We start from the raw sequence: 24478 nt of genomic DNA on the forward strand, positions 1-24478 counted from the left end.
AAATGCTTTCCAGGTGACTACCTCATGAAGCTGGTTGAGAGAATGCCAAGAGTGTGCAAAGCTGTCATCAAGGCAAAGGTTGGCTACTTTGAAGAATCTCAAATATATATTTTGATTTGTTCACCACTTCTTTGGTTACTATATGATTCCCTATGTGTTATTTCATAGTTTTGTTGTATTCACTATTATTCTACAATGTAGAAAATTGTAAAAATAAAGAAAAAACCTTGATTGAGTAGGTGTGTCCAAACTTTTGACTGGTACTATATGTCACTGAATGAAGTGTACGTAACAGTTTTCCTTAAATTTGGGTTTATTTCAATCCTACCTTTAGCTGGCAGCACCCAGGCAATCATCAATTCAGAGGGAAAATGCACGCCCAACACACTAGGGTTTAATATCGGGAATGGGTTGACACAATTTTGTGATTTCCTGCCCAAACTCACTCTTCGTTTCCTGCGATAACTGAGAATCTGGTATATTGAGTTATTTCTATGAACAGCAGGATATGAAAGGAATTGTTGTATGCAATGTCTAAATCTGTCTTCTCATGGCTTTCTCTGCTATGAGCAATCAACGCTCAGTGTGTCTGAGTATGTGCACTTTTGTAATAGCTACGTATTGTCTATGCTGAAACTGTACACGCTACCTTGAAATGCATGTAGTAGGCTTATGGTAATAAAATTGGCTCAAAGTTTTTTACAATTCCGCGTTGGTAATAAAGCATCATTTGTTCGACCGCAACTTCTGGGGTAGCTAACTTTAGCTTGGTACCTAGCTAGCCCCAATACAACCAGCCTGAAAACAATGACCTCTAGAAACTGCAGTCATTTTCCCTATTCTTAGCAATGATTTAGGAATCCTTGTAAGTATTAGCTAGGTAGCCACTTGTTCGCCTATTGAAATTGACCTTCAGTTCATTAAAATAAATATATATATATAAAAAAAAATAGGATTAGCCACAATAGTGGACTTTGCGTGTAGCCTTCAAAATAAAACGATGTAATTGACAGTGATGCAAATGAATACAAATAGTAAAATTATGCCATACTTTTATTTTGAAGGCTAACTGCAAAGTCCACTTCTGGCTTATCCTTATTGTGGCTAGCTTCACATAGATGGGTCCGGCCACCATTAACTTCTTATGGGCTACCGTCCCACCTGGCCAACATCCGGTGAAATTGCAGAGCGCGAAATTCAACCGACAGTATTATAAATATTTAACTTTCATAAAATCACAAGTGTAATACATCAAAATCAAGCTTAACTTCTTGTTAATCCAGCCACTGTGTCAGATTTCAAAAAGGCTTTATGGCGAAAGCCATTAAATTCTGGTTAATTTTCAGAATGAGAGAATTAGGTGAAAATGAGGCGTTGCTTGTTTAACAAGTATAGCTGGGCCGGGCTAAATCTGGATCCCGCTATAGAGGTGAAAGGAACACCACACACTTTCCATATTTCTCACTTTTTCAATACAGTGGATAAAAAGGGGTATGCCAGGTGTACTCTCTGCCTGAAAGAGATCAATTATGCCAACAAAGGGTATCATGCTCTGCTGGCACATTGTAGAACACATGTCCACAGGCAGAAAGTGTACAATGTAATAACGTGCAGTGTAGCCCAAAGATATGGCTTGTTGTGTTGCACTTGACAGTAACACGTGTGTGAGTGAGGGGGGATTATTACATTTTTTTACTCTGTCAACGTTATTTTTGCACACATGTAGCCTTGTGCACTTGATCGACGTCTACTATAGTGGCCACTATAATAGAGCAAAAATAATGCCTTTTTGTTTAATTATATTTCTACTTTAAGATGTGTTGTCCCATGTGCAATATTTAGGTTGTTGTGTGTGTGTGTGGTCACAAGCGTTCTATTATAAAGGCTGTCATGGCTAATTGCAATATTAGTGTTTTTTTTTCTCAAGATTTAAGCGTCATTTGCAGTAAAGTCTAGGCAACTAATAACATTGGATTGCTCTCTTTACATTTTTTTTAGCTGTGAGTTAGGTTCACATGAACCACTAGTTACCTGCATTTCCCCCTAACAGGGATGATTTTTGCATGTTTCGGTGCAACAAAGTGTTGCCTTTTTGGGCCCTCACCACTTTGCATCCCTGTCTTCAACACCAAGTTTATGTAGCTATGTCTAAATCTGGCCTCTATACAAGGGACAATATTGAACAATTTCAATTGCACATTTTATAAATTCAATACAAATATTGAAAGCATTTAAGGAGAACTAAAAGGTGTGCAACTTGATGGATGATTGAAGCAGAGGCAAAATCAGTAAGTTCAGCCCACCTTAAACACACACAGCCTAAACCGCACTCTAACGCTTTCACGCTTGTGCTCACTCACACAAACTTCTCATTGTTCCAGTGGCCTCCCAAACGAACAGCTGCGAATTCCCCACTCTCCGTGGTTTACACTCAGACACGCAGACCCACACACCAATGACCAAAAAAACATGCTCAGTCACTCACACATTCCTTATTTGTAAATGATAACAAACATTTGGATTTGAGTGGTAATGATGGGTTTCACTAAATGAATGAGACTGTGGAATGCCAGACTGGGTTTTGCTCGCTTTGTGAATGGGTCACTGTGACCGAGGGTTGCCTTGAGATGTTGCTGTCTCTATATTGAACCCACAGTTCTCCTACTACAGTTTGTTGTGTCTTAACTAGGGACTTTTGTAGCGATTTGACCCGACACAGTCTGAGGAATGTAAGCTTCACTTTATTTTATTCAGCACTCCTTATCTTCTCCCTCCTCCTCCCCTCTTTCTCTCCTGACTGTAGGGCAGATAACAACAGTTCTGTGCTGCTGTACTGCGTCTTCCCATATAAGGGCATGTGTTACTGGACAAGAGTTTGTGCAGGTGGGCAGTGGCCTTTGGCTGTGTGTTTGTTAAAATGATGTCATCCATCCTCATCACTTCTTCACACCCCTCATCTCTGATTCCTGAACCCCTCTATTCCAAAATAAAGTAACCCGCTTGAGAAATATTAATCCCTTTTTTAAACAATAGAAGTTGTATCTCTAGCTGCCTCTTGGCCCTGTCTGTCATCCATCCTACCTCTTTTTTAATATTTTTTTTTCACATCCACCATTCCTCTTCTGGGGAAAAAAAAAAAAAAAGCAACAAGGGAGCGGGAATCGGCCTGTAATAGACGTGGACCGGAATTTGTGTGTGTGGTGAGTCATCAGACGGGAGCCGACGAGGCAGCTAGAGGTACTATTTCTATTGTTTAAAGGGCAGTTCTACTCAGTGATGTCATCACATTCCATGCTGGCCTGATCTCCACCCGTGCTCTCTGTGGCTCGGACACTTTCTCTCACACAATTTTTCTCTCATTCTGCTTCTTTCTCGTTCTCACACACTCAGTCCCCCACAGGTGAAACTGTGAGTCAGCCCCCCCCCCCCCCCCACCCTCCCTTCCCATTTCACAATACACCTCTGTTCCTCCTTTCACCTTTTTTACCCCTTTGTCAGCACCTCTCGCTCTTTCAATTCAATTTCAGTTTAAGGGGCTTTAGTGGCATGGGAAACAATGTTTACATTGCCAAGCAAGTGAAATGGATAACACACAAAAGTGAAATAAGCTAAAAAATTAACAATAAACATAACACAAGTTCCAAAAGAATAAAGACATTTCAGATGTCATGCCTATATACTGTGTTGTAATGATGTACAAAAGGGAAAATAAATATAAGTTGTATTTACAATGGTTTGTTCTTCACTGGTTGCCCTTTTCTTGTGGCAACAGGGCACAAATCTTGCTGCTGTGATGGCACACTGTGGAATTTCACCCAATAGATATGGGAGTTTATCAAAATTGGATTTGTTTTTAATTTCTTTGTGGGTCTTTAATCTGAGGGAAATATGTGTCTCTATGGCCATACATTTGGCAGGAGGTTAGGAAGTGCAGCTCAGTTCCCAACTCATTTTGTGGGCAGTGGGCACATAGGCAGGACTGGCTCTCAAGGGAAGACAGGCTATGGTGGCCTTTCTCAATCGCTAGGCTATGCTCAGTGAATCTGTACATAGTCAAGGCTTTCCTTAATTTTGGGGCAGTCACAGTGGTCAGGTATTCTGCCCCTGTGTACTCTCTGTTTAGAGCCAAATAGCATTCTATGTTTGTGTTTGTGAACAGAGCCCTGGGACCAGCTTGCTTAGGGGTCTTTTCTCCAGGTTCATTTCTCTGTAGCCGATGGCTTTGTTATGGAAGGTTTGGGAATCATTTCCTTTTAGATATTTGTAGAATTTAACGGCTCTTTTCTGGTTTTGGATCATTAGTGGGTGTTGGCCTAATTATGCTCTGCATGCATTATTTGTTTTATGTTGTACATGGAGGATATTTTAGCAGAATTCTGCATGCAGTCTCAATTTGGTGTTTGCCCTATTTTGTGAATTCTTGGTTGGTGAGCGGACCCCAGACCTCACAACCACAAAGTGCAATGGATTCTATAACTGATTCAAGTATTTTTAGACGGATCCTAATTGGTATGTTTCTTTAGATGGCTTAGACGGCCCTTTTTGCCTTCACACATCGTTCACAGTTTTGGAAGTTACCTGTGGCGCTGATGTTTAGGCCGAGGTTTGTAGTTTTTGTGTGCTCTAGGGCAACGGTGTCTAGATGGAATTTGTTGTCTTGGCGACTGGACCTTTTTTGGAACACCATTTTTGTCTTACTGAGATTTACGGTCAGGGCCCAGGTCTGACAGAATCTGTACAGAAGATCTAGGTGCTGCGTAGGCCCTCCTTTGTTGGGGACAGATGCACCAGATCCTCAGGGTGAGGCTGGGTGCTGCAGACTGTTCTTGTGCCCTCCCCAATTCGTTGATATATGTTAAGGGTGAGGCTTAAGCTGCATCCCTGTCTCACCACCTGGTCCTGTGGAAAGACATTTTATGTCATGTTTTTCCCCCAACACTACTTTCCATAGCGGGCCCTCATGCCAAATTGAATCAGCCTTTTTTTAATTTATCAAAGCTTGATGATTTTGCTGTTTTGTTTGTCAGTTAGGGTGTGCAGGGTGAAAATGTGATCTGTCGTACGGTCATTTGGTAAAACTCTTGGTTGCATTTTCCTTTTGGATTAAATGGTGTCTGTTGCAAAATGTTTTGCAACAGAATCTGAGTATTGATTACACCCCTGCCGTTTCTACTTGTAGAATCGAAATGCTCGTCAGTGGCAGAGAACTTGACTTAGAGCCAATCAGTGTATGCGCTGACAGAAGTGACAGAGGGAACTTTTCTCAGTGTAAACCACTCCCTTTTCATCAATTGTTAAAATATGCAACTTTGTTGTAGTTTGTTTTTCTAAAGAAAATCTTTACATCTGCCAAGGAGTTTTGTCCTAGAAGAAGGAATTTTGTTAGGTTGTTAATGTGCACCTTTTCATTAGTTAGCTAGCTAACGTTAGCTTTCTTACTGAGCCAGGAAGCACAATGCACACAACACTAAATGCTCTACCAAGCTAGCAATCTATCAAGATGAAGAAATCATTTAATTCACTCTCCATTATCCCATACGGCCATTTCTCTTGCTATCTGTTAACTAAATGGTTAGTAAAGCCATTTAGCACAACATAGCTAGCTATTCCATTGACTCTCGACAGGTAGCGGCTTTTTAAATATTTTGTATATTTTTTTTACAAATCCATTGTGATATAAGGATGTTGCTAGTTATCTAGTTGTGGCAATCTGGTTAGTGTCAACAACGGCTTATTACAAAATAGCTAGCGAGCAACGTTAGTGTAGCTTGCCAGTTAGCGTACCTTAGCAACAGCAGACACAAGCCAAACAAGCTACTGCCACCTTGTGGCCATAAGTATTTAAAAGAAGCAAATCGGAGGTAAAACTGTTAACTGACGGCTCTCTGGGTACAGGTGCAAAGTACCCATCGGCAGTCAGATTTCCCAATGTGGCTGACCCTTAAACCACAGCTCTTACTCCTGGTTTTCAGTAGCTGTTGAGAGAGGCAGTAGTATACCAAGAGTCCTGTGTCTGTATGTGTGTCAGACCGAAAGAGACAAAGAAATGTGGTCACCTCGGTCTCTCCCCATGCCCCTCCCTAGCCAAACCGGTTTGACAGGTGTATGTCTGTGCTTGTTTGTGTGTGGAGCCTTGGTATAGTAACCTTTTTTAAACCAGGAACCAGTGGGTGCATGAGATGTTTTATCAGCAGATAAGAGTAATTACTACCGTCTGAGCCTGTTTGTCTGGCTCTGATAATACTGTATTCCGTTCTATTGTGTGCTCTGAAGAGGCTGGAACGAAAAACAGTGAGGGAGAGGGATGAAAGAGGGGACGTTGACAGAGGGGGAGAGGAGGATGGATTGCGATTGGTCGAGAGAAAAAGGAGCGACGGGGCTTAAGGCGAGGTTCGGAGAGTGAGTGAGAAATGGGCTGGGGGAGGGACGGACCGTACTGGAGGGCATTAAACAAAGGAGAGGAGAGATGGATCCTGGGAGTTGGTGTTCTTGTCTCTGCTGACAATGTGTTTTGTCTGGCCCAGACAAGAGCTGCAGTCTCAACTGAACCACAGCTACTATACTGTTAAAGCTAGTGTAATATAGGTGTGTGTATTGTCTGGCGGGATACCCATTTGGGCTGTTTCACCAAATTAACAGAAATCACATTTTATTGGTCACGTGCAGATGTTATTGCGGGTGTAGCGAAATGCTTGTTCCTAGCTCCAACAGTGCAGTAGTATCTAAAAACAATTCACAACAATACACACATATATAAAAGTAAATGAATGGAATTAAGAAATAAATTAGTGATGCATCGATATGATATTTTTGGTCGATACGATATCCAATAGTTTCCTTGCCAAAAAACCTGATACCGATATCAAAAAAAAATTTGTCGCCTTTTTAAGCGTTCTAGTACAGTTAAATAGTTAACACACACACACACACACACACACACGGACGCAGTGGTCTAAGGCACTGCATCTCAGTGCAAGACGCGTCACTACCGTCCCTGGTTCGAATCCAGGCTGTGTCACAGCCGGCCGTGATTGGGAGTCCCATAGGGAGGTGCACAATTGGCCCATCATCGTCTGGGTTTGGACGGGGTAGGTGTCATTTTAAATAAGTGGACTTTGCAGTTAGCCTAGAGAATAAAAGTATGTCATTGACAGTGATGCAAATTAATACAAATAGATTTATGCCGTAATTGAAAAGATCATGAGGTTTTGGGATGTTATATAAAAATCAACAAAAGACGATAATTTGTTTATTTGAAAAATCTGTTGAAATCACACTTGATGTATTATACTTTAAAATTGCATTGGGGCATACTTATTTCACTGTACAGCCTTACCTATGGGTTGTTGGTCATTGACGTGGGGTATGTCTACTCAGTGACACCCAGAGAAAATTAGCATTGCGGGCCTCTGAAACAACTGTGAATTGAGCCAGTTTTATGGTCAACCTTTGTGTATTGAACACTATTCTCGAGGAAAAACAATACTGTGTGGATGTTTTGGAGTCGGATAACTCTGAAGACATTGGGGAAAAATATATATTGTGTATTGAGTAGACTGTTAGCCCATGTTATTGATCTCCAATTCTTAGGTAAAGCTGTACAGTGCAATATGAATGTCAATACACACAATAGGCTGACTGGGGAGGTGATTTCACACAGTCGCACTCCCGCGATAAGAGCTACAACGCTAATATTTGCGTAAACTCTTCACAGTTGTGTTCTGTGGGTGTCACAGTAGCCTGATACCCCATTTCATTGCTTCACATTTCAACCTTGTTTAACATTATATAGTCTAAATATGGCATGATTCCACCAATTGTAACCTTCTGCATCACTTTCAAAGAGGTACTTTTATTTTGAAGGCTAATCCTTATTGTGGCTAGCTACACAACCCGGTCAGGTCAAGTCTCACTAGCCAGGTGACCCTAGCTGGCTGTTTATAACGTTAGCTTTGGGCAACAGGGTTAAGTAGCTGGCTAGCTATTTCTTTTCATGAACTGAAGGTCAATTTCAATAGGCGAACAAGTGGCTACCTAGCTAATACTTACTCACAAGGATTCCTAAATCATTGCTAAGAATAGTGAAAATGACTGCAGTTTCTTGTTTTCAGGCTGGTTGTATTGGCGCTAGCTAGGTACTAAGCTAGCTAGCTACCCCAGAAGTTGCGGTCGAACAAATAATGCTTTATTACCAACGCGGTATTATAAACACACAGTTCGTGGCCGGTGTTTGCTTGTTTGCTGACTTTTTTGTACAGCTTTGACAGTGCTACTGATAGTGTGGCGCTTGGCTTGCATGTTGAAATTCAGAACACACAACATTCTATAATATAACTGTTTATTTGACATTTCAAATTAAAAGCTTATTTAACTTGTCAAAAAACACTTAGTGTTATTGTCAATCTTTTTTGACACACAAAGACCCAAACGGCGTTCCATAGTATGTTGTGAAGCTAATAGCAGTGACGCTATTACTGTGTAACTCCGGTAGGGCAACATCTGAACAATAGCGCCCTTGGTAACGTTAGTGTGTACCGATGCGTGACCAGTCGCGAAAGCCAACATCACCCACGACAGAAAACAGTTGATTGTCAAGCGCAATGAATTCCATTATCTTGGCGTTGATGGATTTCACCTTTGAGTTGTCTTGCTGTTACTCTTTCAAATGGCTGCTAGACTCGTTGACTGCTCCAGCCACACAGCAGACATTGTGGGCTAGGTTAGGAATGCTGTGTTGCACGTATAGCACAATTTTACGTGGCGTCATTATGTTATATAGGTATGCACGCCAACTTTGACAATTTTTTCACATCGCTGTTAAACTAGACATTGGTCCAATACCGATGTTGGCATTTTTAGCTAATATCGGACGATATGTTCACAGATATAGTGTGCATTTTTAATATAAATATTAGTTCGCAATGTCAGTGGCATTGACTAAAAATACAGTAGAATAGAATAAAGCATATACATATGAGATGAATAAAGCAATATGTAAACATTATTAAAGTGACCAGTGATTCCAAGTCTATGTATATAGGGCAGCAGCCTCTAAGGTGCAGGGTTGAGTAACTGGGTGGTAGCTGGCTAGTGATGGTTATTTTAGTCTGATAGCCTTGATAACGCTGTTTTTCAGTCTCGGTGCAGCTTGGATGCACCTGTACTGACCTTGCCTTCTGGATGATAGCGGAGTGAACAGGAGTAAAAAAAAAAAAAAAAATCTCAGCAGCACTTGTGTTCAACTCTACATACTCAAGTGTTTAGCAATCATCTTCCTGCAGTCTTAAACGTTTAAATATGCATTTTCACTCTTTCCTTTGTTTCTCTGTCCCCCTCTGCAGTATCTTTTGCCTTATCCATCCTCCTCTTTCTGGGCCTTGTGGTTTGGCAAACTTAATCTACTCTACCCATGAGCTCCTGCAACTAGGGCTCAGCCTTTGACCTTGGCCTGACCTCTCACCTCTTCTCCAAAGCCACGCCTCTTGGTGAAGGGTTGTATATCTCTGCTTTTTTGCTCTTCTATTTAGTGTTGCACAGAAATACTGAAAATTCTCTACTTTTTCGATACAAAAAAAACTCCTGTTTGTTACGTTCGGGTACTTCTGTCAAATGTGAGTGTTTCAGTGCAGCCCCTTTATAGCGCGAAGAGCAAAGTACCTGCTCCACTTACTCATTCATTGCTAGAGCTGTCTGGCCTGCTTCGTTAGCATCCCACGCATGCTGCACAGAAGTTAACACACTTGAATAATGCAACACGAAATGTTGAAAATGTTCATTACTGTTCGCAATACCACGTCCATACAGGCGAGAATACTTTACATAGAGATTTACCATTCAAATTATTACCATTGTTGTTTAGTAGTTTGTTTTTACCAGAGTCAAATTGATTATGATTGTATAATTGATTCATTAATGCATACGTGGCTGTCTTTTTAAACTATTGACTTAACATTTTTCAATTGTGATGATATTGAACTCAAAAGATGCCCAGTGATTGAACAGAGCAGTAGCTGAGTTTCTCTCTGGCTCAAGTGCTATTCTGTGACTGGCTCATACATTGTTTTGGAATCACGTATAGTGATGGTATCGCGTGTAGTGATAAACCTGGTATTGAAGTTAGTTCTGTTATCGTGACTACATAGTTACCTTTGATAGCTGGTCAAACCTTAGGGATTTCATGAGATTTGAGGCTTCCTGCTCTTTGCTTTAGTGCTTTTCATACTACTATGGAGGGTGTGTGTGTGGGGTTCTCTTTAGTGTGTGTGTGTAACGTGGCTCTCTCAGTAGAGTGTAGGAAAATCTGGATACTGCCCAAACATATCTTCATACCGTCCTTCTCTCATCCCGGAAGTTACAGTATTACTGGCTTAGTACTCGAGGGGGTGCCAAAAAACACTGGGTGTCTATTACAGAATGCTAACAAAATGACCACAAGTAGTAGTGAATTTCCATGGAGGCTACTAGCTAAATATGGTAATGAGTACAAATTAAAATAAACTGAAGTGAAATATATATATATATATATATGTATGTGTAGGAGCTACCGAATGTAATTATTGTGAGTTTACAAGGACTATTACAAGCGAATGTAAAAAAAATAAATAATAATATTTAAAAATAAAAAATGTACGCATACGTGTCTGAAGGAGCAGCATGTGTACACGCGGTCTGTCTGGAGTCGCTAGGGTAACGGACCTGCCTGCTCAAAAGAAAATCAAGATATCAGTGGCAGATGTACAAATAACTCATCCAAAGGGCTTTGACTTCTCAAACACGGCAGAAAGCTAGCACACTATGATGACCCGTCACCTTATTAATTAATGCACTTAATTAGATAAGAGCAAGTTAAACTTAGAGGTCGAGTTAACGCCGAACTCTGTGTTTTTCACACAGGAAGAAGGAATGCTTAAGAAATATCTTGCTGCGTTTTTGTAAACGCAGATCTAAAATGCTTATTTTAATTTGTGTTCGGCATCACTCATTTTGTGCTTCAGTTGCACTTCTCTACTCGGATGAGAATTCACCGGCATTCTATCAGCGGAATTTCTCTTACTGTGTAGCTTCTTTTGTCGGTGTAGCCAGCCTGCTTTTCACCAGTAAAATACAAGATTCATTTTAAGTATGACATTAGAATATAGCCAGCTCATTTTAAGTATGACATTAGAATATAGCCAGCTATATTTCCTATGATAAACATTAGAAATATGGCCATGCATAGTTTTTGCTAAAAAGACCTTTGCTTTTTCATTGTAAGCTCATTTACTTGTATGACTACCAGCCAAATAGTTGCACTTCTGTTGTCCTCTGAAAATGAAGCTATTTTCTGCCGACTGTGTTGCACTAATGTATTTCCTGCGAAGGAAAACTATAGTTGCCTGTCCCGTCCCTGATCACTTTATTGAAGCATAACACTGAATTTCAATATAAAATGTGACCCTTGTCAGTACACAGCTTGACTCAACTGCTTCCGCTTTTCCCCGTTGTGCTATTTACAAACAAACGCGTGACTGTTCTGGGGAACTACGGTAAGCTTCATAATGTGACAGGTGACATGAAGAACGCAATCTGCTTTATCTCCTAACCAACTGCACAATTTGACTGCACGTATTTACTTTAAAAGTATTTACAAATATAAAAATGCATTGAGAAACTTTAAAGAAATAGTTTTGACGGTATTGAAAAATACCCCGGTATACTGCCCAAGCCTTGTAGTGTGTATAGAACAGTGTGTGTGTGCTCTCTCTGTAGAGTGTATGGAGCAGTGTGTGTGTGTGTGTGTGTGTGTGTGTGTGTGTGTGTGTGTGTGTGTGCTCTCTCTGTAGAGTGTATAGAACAGTGTGTGTGTGCTCTCTCTGTAGAGTGTATGGAGCAGTGTGTGTGTGCTCTCTCTGTAGAGTGTATGGAGCAGTGTGTGTGTGTGTGTGTGCTCTCTCTGTAGAGTGTATGGAGCAGTGTGTGTGTGTGTGTGCTCTCTCTGTAGAGTGTATGGAACAGTGTGTGTGCTCTCTCTGTAGAGTGTATGGAACAGTGTGTGTGCTCTCTCTGTAGAGTGTATGGAACAGTGTGTGTGCTCTCTCTGTAGAGTGTATGGAACAGTGTGTGTGTGTGCTCTCTCTGTAGAGTGTATGGAACAGTGTGTGTGTGTGTGCTCTCTCTGTAGAGTGTATGGAACAGTGTGTGTGTGTGTGCTCTCTCTGTAGAGTGTATGGAACAGTGTGTGTGTGTGCTCTCTGTAGAGTGTATGGAACAGTGTGTGTGTGTGCTCTCTCTGTAGAGTGTATGGAACAGTGTGTGTGTGTGCTCTCTCTGTAGAGTGTATGGAACAGTGTGTGTGTGTGTGCTCTCTCTGTAGAGTGTATGGAACAGTGTGTGTGTGTGTGCTCTCTCTGTAGAGTGTATGGAACAGTGTGTGTGTGTGCTCTCTGTAGAGTGTATGGAACAGTGTGTGTGTGTGCTCTCTCTGTAGAGTGTATGGAACAGTGTGTGTGTGTGCTCTCTCTGTAGAGTGTATGGAACAGTGTGTGTGTGTGCTCTCTCTGTAGAGTGTATGGAACAGTGTGTGTGCTCTCTCTGTAGAGTGTATAGAACAGTGTGTGTGTGTGCTCTCTCTGTAGAGTGTATGGAACAGTGCGAGAGCGCTGCGGCTCTCCTGGAGTCGGTGAGAGAGCAGGAGGTGCAGTTTGAACAGCTGACCAGAGCGCTGGAGGAGGAGAGGAGGAGAGTGAGCCTGCTCAGCCCCCCGTCCCGCCCCCTCCCCCACACACAGGTAACAGCCCAGACCCCATCCACGTCTCCCCAGGGGAGATTGCCTAGGGCTGTTTCTAGATGCCGGCGGAAAGACCAGTCATCCCTCATCTTTCCTTCTATCCAGCCCTCCATCATCCAGTGATTGCTGTTATCACCCTCCATCCATCGCATCCAACCCCATAATCCATCCCTCCGTACCTCCACTGGTGCCGTGAATTGTGTGGTATCTGAGCGTTGCATTTCAGCCCTTATCCTTTAACACACTACTGTGTGTGTGTTTACATATCTCTACAGCTTTAACAGGCCATGCGTTTTCCATCACGTACCTCTGCATAACGCCGTCACTCACCACCACACTTACTGCACCCCCACACATTCACACAAAACCTGCATACCACCCTTGCATACCTTTGCAGGCCTCTGTCATGTAATTACAGCTATTCTCATCTTTGCCCCAGCATGTTGTGGTCAAAACTGCACCTGAAATGCTGCAGTCAGTTCTCATGCATGCAGCCTCATACTACCACTAAGATCATCATTCTAAACGATACACCGTATCAACTAAAAGAGGAACTGCTTCAAGAACTCATAATATAATTATGTCCTATGTTATGTAATCATGTGTTTGTCCACAGCAGTGAAGTCGCTACGCGTTATCATGAATTTAGAGCCATGATGGGACGTGGAGAAGTCCTCTTTTTTTACTGTGTAAACACAGGCTGATTGGGAAGGTGAAGGGGTTGCCTTTTTGACTTTTTTTAATCATCCTAGCAGGGCTAATTGGTTTAAGGTTGTCCCGTCATTCTCTACCATGCTTAGTCAGTGTGTTAAGCAATGTTTCATGACTGTCACTGGGTGGGTGTTGCCTCTCACGGTTCAGGTGTCTTTGTTTATCTAATTTGACTTCCAAGTTTAAGTATAATTCCACGTTTAGACAAAAACATGGTGCTTAACACATATCCTGTTAACATAACAGCTTTAGAATGTGAAGGGAAATATGCATTTCCTCCTGTAACAGTGGATGAACAGGCCTGACCCCTTGAGGACAGAGTAGGCACTACACACAGCCACACTGCTATAGCACAGATTGAACAATGAGCCAGATATTTAATCGGATGTATAAATGTGAAGCATCCTCTTGGCGTTTCGACTCACTACCAAATAAGGTGGTGAGGGGAAGCCCAGTGGCCGGCAGTGGGATGGAGCAAGATGGATTTTGGCCGGCATTTTGCTAATTTTCTCTTTGAAACTTGACCTCCCTATAGTTTTCTGTTTCCAAAACTAGCATCTGTTTCAAACAGTTGACTAAGTTTGAGTGCAAGGGAGAATTGAGTTATTGCACAAGCACACTTCACAGAGTAGGTGTTGTCCAACAGAAATATGCAAATACATGCTAGAACGAGCCAATAGGATCTCACTAGCTTGTGCTTGGCTCTGCCCAACTCCTTACCTACTGATTAATTTGCTCCCATTGGAAACGACACTGGGGTCTATCTTGGGATAGTTATAAAAAAAAATGTGAGTCTGACCTACAGCCATGGACCCACCTTTTTTTTGTCCTCCACCCATCTATCCATCCTTCATTGAAGTGGTCTAACATGAAATGAGTGGTGAAAGAAGAAATGGTTTGGTCATTGATTACCTCAAAGGGAGAAGGAAAGAGAGGATACATTTTCAAAGTATTCAATTGTGGCCGATGACTGAGGTATTGAGAGAACAGGGTCTCTTTGGTTGTCATGACGCCAGCAGTGTTCGAGTGATTGTAGGGAGATGTTGTAGCCTAGACTACAACCCAGTTGGATCCTCTATAATGTCTCTAAAGACGCCTGTGGATATGAGTTCTCTTGGTTGACTGTTTCTCTCTCTCCTCCTCAGAACGGGCGTCTGGGGGATGCAGACATAGAACGACTGAAACTGAGTGAGGGATACATTAACGGGACACAGGTCTGTGTGTGATGCTCTGTGTGTGATGCTCTGTGTGTGATGCTCTGTGTGTGATGCTCTGTGTGTGATGCTCTGTGTGTGATGCTCTGTGTTAACAGTACAGGATGGTGGACCCAGCACATGGCGCTCTAGATGAGAGCTACACACCAGAAGGTGATTCCCAGGAAGTACACTCTGCCTTCTCAGACGATGGATCCAATGGGCGGCGTGCAGGGAACGCGGTATAAACACACACTTTGTACTGTAACTGAAAATAATTTCCTCCATGGATGACAAACGATTATCTACAACTTCCTGTCTCATGGTGATGTACTTCCTCTTCTGCAGATGAAGGTGATCACCTCACGTACTGTCCTGCCCTCTGATTCGATGTCCATTGACGGGGGAGTGTCTGTCTCGGGCATGGGCGGTTACAGTGCCACTCTGGACCATTCCTACAGGCAGGGTGGAGGGGGGGACTACCCCACAGCCACGGTCCCCAGGAACTACCACTACGGTCCCGCGGGGGGTTATGACGACTACAGGGGTGCCCCGCCTTCTGAGGCCTATGCTAGCCTGAGCAGAGGCACACGCATGGACGACCGCTACAGGTCAGACCACTGCCACTGTCATTAAAGTTTGTGAAAACGCCAAAAAGCACTGTAAAGAAAGAAAAATGCTAGTATTTCTTTGTGAAGATTTCCTATCTTTGGTATAATTGTTCTTCTGTCTCTCTCCAGACCTGCAGATGGGTACAGGACCCTTGACTCTGGGTACCGTGCCCCCAGTAGACAGCAGCTGGACCCCTACGCAGCCCAGCCCCAGGTGGGGCGAGGGGTGAGTGGCATGGGAAGTGCCCTGGAGATGGGGGGCAGGCGCTACGCCCACCAGGGCCACTATGGCATGGAGGATGACCAGAGGAGTCTGGGATATGATGATGTGGAGTACAGTATGGCTCCTCCCACCATGCATCCAGGATACGGCACTATGCCACGACTAGGCCCAGGCCCAGGAGGACTGGACAGACGCAGGCTCAGGTAGACACACACCACTCGGATATGTATGTACAACACACACACACACACACACACACACCAATTAATTCGCGTCTGATTTGTCCAATTGTCCCTTAGGAGTTGTGAGGACACTTTGGAAGGGGACATGGGAGGAGTTGACCCCTACACCTGGGGCCTCAACATGGAGAGAGGAAGTATGGCGTCATTGGACAGCACCCTGAGGAAGGGTCCGCCCACATCCTGGAGACAGCCGGAGCTCCCTGAGGTCATCGCCATGTTGAACTACAGGCTGGACCCGGTCAAAACCAATGCTGCTGCCTTCCTCCAGCACCTCACCTTCAAGAACGACAAGGTAACACACACACACATACACACACACACACACACACACACACACACACAAACCTTGTATACCAGCAAACACACAGATTTCTATTGAAATTATGGATATTACAAGTGTTAAAGTACTGCTGTCAGTTTTTTAGGATGGGTTTGGTGTGTGACCATGTTGGTTATGTAGGTGAAATCGGAGGTGCGTCGTTTAAAGGGGATCCCTTCTCTGGTCTCGTTGCTGGACAACCCCAAGAGGGATGTACACCACTCGGCCTGCGGGGCCCTCAAGAACATCTCGTACGGACCAGACCACGACAACAAGATCGCCATCAAGAACTGTGACGGCATCCCCGCCTTAGTCCGGCTACTGAGGAAGGCCAGAGACCAAGACCTCACTGACACCATTACAGGTAATACTACTGTTCAGTCCCTCCAAGATTTCAAAGGGATTTTTTTGTGCTGTATGCTGGCAAAAATGCTTGATTTTGCTCCGGCAATTCTGTAATTTTGCATAGCAATATGCAATGATTTTTACCAATTTGTCGCGGAAATGCACAGACGGCAAAGTTTGACGTGTGGTTTGATTGAACCATATGCGGCGATTTTGCGGTGAAGTTGAGATTACGAGTACTCTTTGTGTACTGCGGTGATGGCTCCGTTTTATGTGTTAATATTGAGATTTGACGTTTTTTTTGTGGAAATAGCCCTCATAATATGCAGGAATTTGATTTTGCCCCAAAATTGTAATCATGGAATTTTGGAGGGACTGACTGTTATAACTACTCTATTACAGTACTAGTTATGGGACAGTAAAACATTACTGTGTAGTATTCCTACTATACTTCAGCCTTATCACCTCTACTATAATTCCTTATTATTGGTCCCAATCAGAGAACTGAGAGTCATGAAGATGATGGACTCATCTCCCTCTTCTTCCTCAGGCACATTGTGGAACCTATCGTCTCACGACTTGGTGAAGATGGAGATCGTGGACCACGCGTTACACGCCCTCTCAGACGAGGTGATGGTGCCGCACTCTGGCTGGGAGAGAGGGAGTGACGGAGGGGAGGAGAGCCTCAAACCACGCCACCTGGAGTGGGAGACGGCCCTCACCAACACAGCTGGCTGTCTGAGGTACGTGGAGGGAGAGGAAGCGGACAGCAGGAGATGAACGGACAAAGGGAGTATGTATTGGGGATGTTGAACCCTAAACATTGTAACTATATATTTTTTGTTTTGTTCAGAAACGTGAGCTCAGAACGTAGTGAGGCCAGGCGGAAGCTGAGAGAGTGTGCAGGATTGGTGGACTCACTGATGTACATTGTCCAATCACAGATCAACCGCAAAGATGTGGACAACAAGGTGTTTAACTCAACCCCATAGCTTCTAATCGATTGCTGATGAATTTTAATTACTTGAGTAATGACCCTTTATAACCTCCCGTCTCCCTGTCTCTGTGCAGTTGGTGGAGAACAGTGTTTGTCTGCTGAGGAATCTGTCCTATCAGGTTCACCGAGAGGTTCCCGGCTGCGAGCGCTACCAGGAGGCCGCACCCCTAAACCAGGGCCCCACCCCTGGCTCCAACAAGGCCGGCTGCTTCGGCTCACGGAAGGGCAAAGGTCAGTAACCGGTCTGTAACCCCAAAAGGTTGATGTCCGCGCCCCCCCGGAAATCTTATTAGCAAAATAAACATATCTGTTTAAGCTAGAGATCTGTTTTTTCCCATTGGATGCATCTCAATCAGCGCTAGAGCTTGTCAGACCATAAGTCATCCTGAAAATCGGTCTTTTCATAAAGTCGTCTGTAGCGTCCAAACCCCACACGCGTCTTGGGACTCGTCTGAAGTCAGTCTGTACAGAAGATCTGTCAAATTCTGTCTGTAGCGTCCAACAGTTTAAAGGTGAGACTCATGAAAATGTTGGTGGTTTTGCTCTAGGATGCCCACAGGCCTCGAGACTTGTCTGAAGGCCCCCCAGTACCACTCAAAAATGGATGTGAGTGTATATGGAGACTGTTTCATGACAAAAATAAGGGTTTAAATACACTTTTTCATGGTTAGGGTTAGGCCCCTTCGTTCCAGTGAAGGGAAATCTTAACGATACAGCATACGATATTCTAGACGATTCTGTGCTTCCAACTTTGTGGCTACAATTTGGGGAAGGCCCCTTCCTGTTTCAGCATGACAATACCCCCGTGCACAAAGCGAGGTCAGTGCTGAAGTGGTTTGTCGATCTGTGTAGAACAACTTGACTGGCCTGCACAGAGCCCTGACCTCAACTCCATCAAACACCTTTGAGATTAATTGGAATGCCGACTGGGAGCCAGGCCTAATCGCCCAACATCAGTGCCCGACCTCACTAATGCTCTTGTGGCTGAATTGAAGCAAGACCCCGCAGTAATGTTCCAACATCTCGTGGAAAGCCTTCCCAGAAGAGTAAAGGGGGGACCAACTCCATATTAATGCCCATGATTTTGGACTGAGATGTTCGACGAGCAGGGCGTAAACTCTTATGGGTTAAAGGTCATAGTTCACTGTGTGTTCTCTGTGGCTAGAGGTAGAAAGTTTCCCTTAACTCCAGATCTAGGATCAGATCACCCTCTCCCCAGTCCTTACTCATTAAAAGGGCTGTGAGATTTAGACTGACCTTAGATCTGTGGTTAGTGGAAACATAATCCTACTTTGTATGTGATGATAGGGTGCCATGGGCTGGGGTTTGCTCTTGTGGTTCTGATGGGTTTGTGCTTGTTGGTGGCTGGGTTACTATTTCAGTTTTTCATTCTCTCCTTCCCTCCCTCTGTCCTCCACCCATCCTCTTTTTGTGTTCCTGTCCTGTTTAGATGAGTGGTTTTCCAAAGGTAAGATTCTTTTCAGCTGCGTTTATGCAGGTTGCCCGATTCTGATATTGTTTTTCACTAATTGGTCTTTTGACCAATCAGATCAGCGCTGAAAAATATCTGATGTGATTCGTCAAAAATATCAGAATTGGGCTGCCGTAAACGCAGCCGGCTTGGTGTTGTATTGTACTGTGGCTAAATAAGGGCTTTTCCTAACGCTGGCTGGTCTTAACATTGCCTTTACTGTAAATGGGACGTGACAAACGGAGTGCATGCTGTTCAACTAGTGCATGATACCATGATGTCTTTCTGAGGAGACTCTGCATCTATTAAAGGGCTGAGGTGGAACAGATTCAGATGCACATAAAATGTATTTTTTACATCTACCTCAATCAGAATGAGCTCCAGATCGTTTTGTCCTCTCCTCATCCCCACTCATCATCCTCTCTCTCCAGGTAAGAAGGATGCGGATGACGGGAGTGTGGACCAGGTTGATATTCCGAAGAGGACGATGCCTGCCAAAGGTAAGTCAAAACACCATACGAAAACAGTGGACACAGAATCAGTTACTGAAATCCCTCTTCCTACCAGGCTATGAGCTGTTGTTCCAGCCAGAGGTGGTGCGTGTGTACACGTCGCTGCTGAGAGAGAGCCAGAACCCCTCAGTGCTGGAGGCCGCAGCCGGGGCTGTACAGAACCTGTGTGCCGGACGCTGGACTGTGAGTGGACAGCCTCTCACCTTTACCTGAATCTCCTTGTCTTGCCTATCATTTTCTGATCCATAGCATTACCCCAATGGCGTTGGTCGCAGATTACTCCCTCTCCCTCCCTCTCTGTCCCTCAGTATGGTCGCTATATCCGGGCCACGGTGCGTCTGGAGAAGGGCCTGCCCATGATGGCAGAGCTGCTGGCTCATGGGAACGACCGCGTGGTCAGAGCCATGTCGGGAGCCCTGAGGAACTTGGCCATTGACAACCGCAACCGCGAGCTGCTCGGTAAGTTGGTGTATCAGATATCGTATGTTATGACAATTTCATGAGGAAATACGTTTTTCATCAGCAGATAGATTACATTTTTTTGCCCAGATACACTAAAGAGTGGATGTATTGTCCTCCCATAGGTAAGCACGCTGTGCCCCACCTGGTGGCAGACCTGCCGGGTGGCCAGAGCCAGTCGGCACGACCTCTGTCTGAGGAGACGGTGGTGTCTGTACTGAGCACGCTCACTGAGGTGCTGGGCAACAGCCTGGAGGCCGCCAAGACCCTCAGGGCCTCCCAAGGCATCGAGAGACTGGTACTCATCAACAAGGATGGGTGAGAGTGTGTTTGCGTGTGGAACTGAACTGCTCATTAACAAGTTATTTTGTTGCCGTTTGTGACTGATAGGTCAGTGTTCATACAGTACATGTCTAACGGAGTGTATGTCTATTGGTCCTGCAGTAAGCGGTCTGAGCGGGAGGTGCGTGGGGCAGGCCAGGTGTTACAGCTGGTCTGGGGGCACAAAGATCTGCGGCGCCCCCTGGAGAAGGATGGTTGGAAGAAGACCGACTTCATGGTGAACCTCAACCCCACCGCCAACGGCCCCTCTACACGCACCAATGGGACCTATGAGGACACTACCATGCCACTGCTAGACAGAGGTGACTCTTGGAATAGAGTTGTATTTGCATCAGACTTGCACCTTAACAGCAAGTTAAAGCTAGACATAAACTGTAGGAACTTCAGGGAAGCAAACAGAATGTAATGGCTTTTGTTTGTTCGACAGGGGAGAAGAGGGACATGATTCCACTGAATGACCTAGGGCCTGGTGAGTATCCAAAAAAACCCTGACAAAGCTAAGCCCAGCTAATACATTATTTTTATCAGGGATTTATGCTCTTCCTCCCTACATCTTAGAAGCCTACTCTACACTGGACCAGATGGAGAGGAGACACACTCTGGACAACTCCCTCAATGCCACAGACACTTTACAGGTAAGACACACCCCTGCCGTGTACACATTGTTTCTTTAACTTAAACACACATGCCTTTTAACCCGTTCTCTCTCCTTCACACCTTTTTAAAACGTCTCTATTTTCTTTTGGTTGACGACCACCGTCTCTACTCACGGTATATTTCTCACTTTCACAATCTCCCACTCTTTCTGTCTTTCTCATTCTGTCTCAGCGTGGGGTGTATGGAGGCAGAAAGGGTTCACTGCCTCTGTTGGACTCCTACGATGGTTAGCCCCCCTCTCCCCCTCTGCATGTAACAGCATGGTACGTTTCACCTCTTGTCCTGCATGGACTCTGTCCTTTGTCTTTTTTGTCTCTGATACCTATTACCTATCTCTGCTGTAACACTGTGTCAATATTGTGTTATTTCAGTACCTTGGTTTTGTAGACCGTATAGTGTGCAGTGAAAACTGATTGAAGTTCAGCGGTATGAATACTCTAGTAGTATACAATACCATCAGTGTTTCCCCTAGTTTAAAAATGGTTTAATTCTCTAATTGTAAACATTTTCCCATGGCGCTGAGAGAGAATATTGCTGTGTGAAAGTTAATTTCCTATTTCCAATTCTACACATTTTGCCATGGCCATTTGTGTTCTTATGCTCAAACATAACAAAAGCAATGGGCATGTGCCCTGTCAGTAATCCAGCAATGCCAAAACAATATCCCTGACCTCTACCCCATCGAGCACCTTTTGGATGAATTGGAACGCCGACTGCGAGCCAGGCCTAATCGCCCATCATTGCCCGATTTTCCCTAATGGTCATGTGGCTGAATGGAAGCAAGTCCCTGCAGCAATGTTCCAACATTTAGTGGAAAGCCTTCCCAGAAGGTCGCAGGCTGTTATAGCATCAAGGGGGACCAACTCCATATTAATGCCCATGATTTTGGAATGAAATGTTCGACGAGCAGGTGTCCACATATATATATATATATATATATCTCACACATACACACACACACACAGTTCAAGTCGGAAGTTTACATACACTTAGGTTGGAGGCTAACTCGTTTTTCAACCACTCCACAAATTTCTTGTTAACAAGCTATAGTTTCGGCAAGTAGGTTAGTGCATGCACTTCGTGCATGACACAAGTCATTTTTCCAACAATTGTTTACTGACAGATTGTTTCACTTATAATTCACTATCACAATTCCAGTGGGTCAGAAGTGTACATATACACTAAGTTGACTGTGCCTTGAAACAGCTTGGAAAATTCCAGAAAATTGTCATTTCTTTAGAAGCTTCTGATAGGATAATTGACATCATTTGAGTCAATTGGAGGTGTACCTGTGGACGTACCTTCAAACTCAGTGCCTCTTTGCTTGACATCATGGGGAAATCAAAAGAAATCAGCCAAGACCTCAGGAGCAATTTCCAAATGCCTGAAGGTACCACGTTCATCTGTACAAACAATAGTACGCAAATATAAACACCATGGGACCACACAGCCATCATACCCCTCAGGAAGTAGATGCGTTCTGTCTCCCAGAGATGAATGTGCAAATTTAATCCCAGAACAACAGCAAAGGACCTTGTGAAGATGCTTGATGAAACGGGTACAAATGTATCTGTATCCACAGTAAAACAAGTCCTATATCGACATAACCTGAAAGGCCGCTCAGCAAGGAAGAAGCCACAAAAAAGCCAGACTACGGTTTGCATCTGCTAAGATCGTACTTTTTGGAGAAATGTCCTCTGGTCTGATGAAACAAAAATGGAACTGTTTGGCCATAATGACCATCGTATCGTTATGTTTGGAGGAAAAAGGGTGAGGCTTGCAAGCCGAAGAACACCCTCCCAACTGTGAAGCACGGGGGTGGCAGCATCATGTTGTGGGGGTGCTTTGCTGCAGGAAGGACTGGTGTACTTCACAAAATGGATGGCATCATGAGGAGGGATGTGGATATATTGAAGCAACATCAAGACATCAGTCAGGAAGTTCAAGCTTGGTCGCAAATGGGTCTTCCAAATGGACAATGACCCCAAGCACACTTACAAAGTTGTGGCAAAATGGCTTAAGGACAACAAAGTCAAGTTATTGGAATGGCAATCACAAAGCCCTGATCTCAATCCTATAGAAAATGTGGGCAGAACTGAAAAAGCGTGTGCGAGCAAGGAGGGCTACAAACCTGACTCAGTTACGCTAGCTCGGTCAGGAGGAATGGGCCAAATTCACACAACTTATTGTGGAAGGCTACCCAAAATGTTTAACTTGGGTCAAACAATTTAAAGGCAATGCTACCAAATACTATTTGAGTATATGTAAACTTCTGACCCACTGGGAATGTGATGAAAGAAATAAAAGCTGAAATAAATCATTTTCTCTACTATTATTCTGACATTTCACATTCTTAAAATTAAGTGGTGATCCTAACTGACCTAAGACAGGGAATTTTTACTAGGATTAAATGTCAGGAATTGTGTGAAACCGAGTTTAAATGTATTTGGCTAAGCTGTATGTAAACTTCCGACTTCAACTGTACATGCATACAGTGGCAAGAAAATTTGTGAACCCTTTGGAAATACCTGATTTTCTGCATAAATTGGTCATAAATGTATCTGCTCTTCATCTAGGTCACAACAATAGACAGTCTGCTTAAATTAACTCATGAACATGAAGGCTTTTAGAGATACTTTTGTAACCCTTTCCAGCTTTATGTAAGTCAACAATTCTTAATCTTAGGTCTTCTGAGATCTCTTTTGATCGAGGCATGGTTCACATCAGCCAATGCTTCTTGTGAATAGCAAACTCCAATTGTGAGGTTTTTTTATAGGGCAGGGCAGCTCTAAACGTCTCCAATTTAGCTTTTGGAGAAGTCATTAGCCTAGGGGTTTACATACTTTTTCCAACCTACACTGTGAATGTTTAAATTATGTATTCAATAGACAAGACAAATGCAATCATTTGTGTTATTAGTTTAAGCACACTGTCTATTGTTGTGACTTAGATAATCACAGATCAAATTTGATGACCAATTTAGGCAGAAATCCAGGTAATTCCAAAGGGTTCACATACTTTTTCTTGTCACTGTAGATATTACACACACACACACACACACACAGTCTTGTACAGCTAACCTTGTGGGGACATACAATTCAGTCCCATTCAAAATCCTATTTTCCCTAAACCTAACCCTAATCCTAACCCGTACTCTTACCCTAACCTTAACCCTAACCCAAAAACCTAAACTTTATCCTAACCCTAAACCTAACCCTAGCTCCTAACCCTAACCCTACAACTAACCCTAGCTCCTAACCTTAATATTTAACTTAATTCTAACCCTAACACTAATTCTAACCTTAACCCTAAACCCCCTAGAAATAGCATTTGACCTTGTGGGGACTAACAAAATGTCCCCAGTTGGTCAATTTTTACTTTGTTTACTATTCTTGTAGGGACTTCTGGTCCCCACAAGAATAGTTAAACACGTCCACACACACACACACACACACACACACACACACGTTGAACAAAAATATAACGTAAGGTTTAAAGTGTTGGTTTCATAAGCTGAAATACAAGATCCCAAAAATTTTCCAAATACACAAAAATAAATTCTCTCAAATTTCGTGCACAAATGTTTACTTCCCTATTAGTGAGCATTTCTCATTTGCCATGATAATCCAT

At 43.5% G+C, this 24478-nt stretch overlaps 1 protein-coding gene across 6 annotated transcripts in view; it reads left to right on the forward strand.

Annotated features, from left to right (window-relative positions):
• Positions 1-24478, forward strand: part of LOC139574370 (catenin delta-1-like) — a 43372-nt gene that overhangs the window by 13792 nt on the left and 5102 nt on the right. Inside the window, exons 3-21 of one of the 6 annotated variants that reach the window (XM_071398885.1) lie at positions 9342-9489; positions 14621-14691; positions 14790-14912; positions 15019-15281; positions 15411-15707; positions 15804-16038; positions 16207-16429; positions 16961-17153; positions 17264-17381; positions 17482-17638; positions 18858-18875; positions 19310-19378; positions 19446-19573; positions 19699-19849; positions 19975-20167; positions 20294-20493; positions 20619-20660; positions 20750-20826; positions 21020-21074. In XM_071398885.1, coding sequence (XP_071254986.1) covers positions 14796-14912; positions 15019-15281; positions 15411-15707; positions 15804-16038; positions 16207-16429; positions 16961-17153; positions 17264-17381; positions 17482-17638; positions 18858-18875; positions 19310-19378; positions 19446-19573; positions 19699-19849; positions 19975-20167; positions 20294-20493; positions 20619-20660; positions 20750-20826; positions 21020-21074 — 2536 coding nt within the window. In that variant the 5' untranslated portion in view covers positions 9342-9489; positions 14621-14691; positions 14790-14795. Of the gene's footprint in view, positions 1-9341; positions 9490-12614; positions 12767-14620; positions 14692-14789; positions 14913-15018; positions 15282-15410; positions 15708-15803; positions 16039-16206; positions 16430-16960; positions 17154-17263; positions 17382-17481; positions 17639-18857; positions 18876-19309; positions 19379-19445; positions 19574-19698; positions 19850-19974; positions 20168-20293; positions 20494-20618; positions 20661-20749; positions 20827-21019; positions 21112-24478 lie in introns of all 6 variants that reach the window. The other 5 variants (XM_071398881.1, XM_071398879.1, XM_071398882.1 and 2 more) reach the window with 5 other exon arrangements.

Source organism: Salvelinus alpinus, chromosome 4, assembly GCF_045679555.1.
Source record: "Salvelinus alpinus chromosome 4, SLU_Salpinus.1, whole genome shotgun sequence".
Classification (NCBI taxonomy): domain Eukaryota; kingdom Metazoa; phylum Chordata; class Actinopteri; order Salmoniformes; family Salmonidae; genus Salvelinus; species Salvelinus alpinus.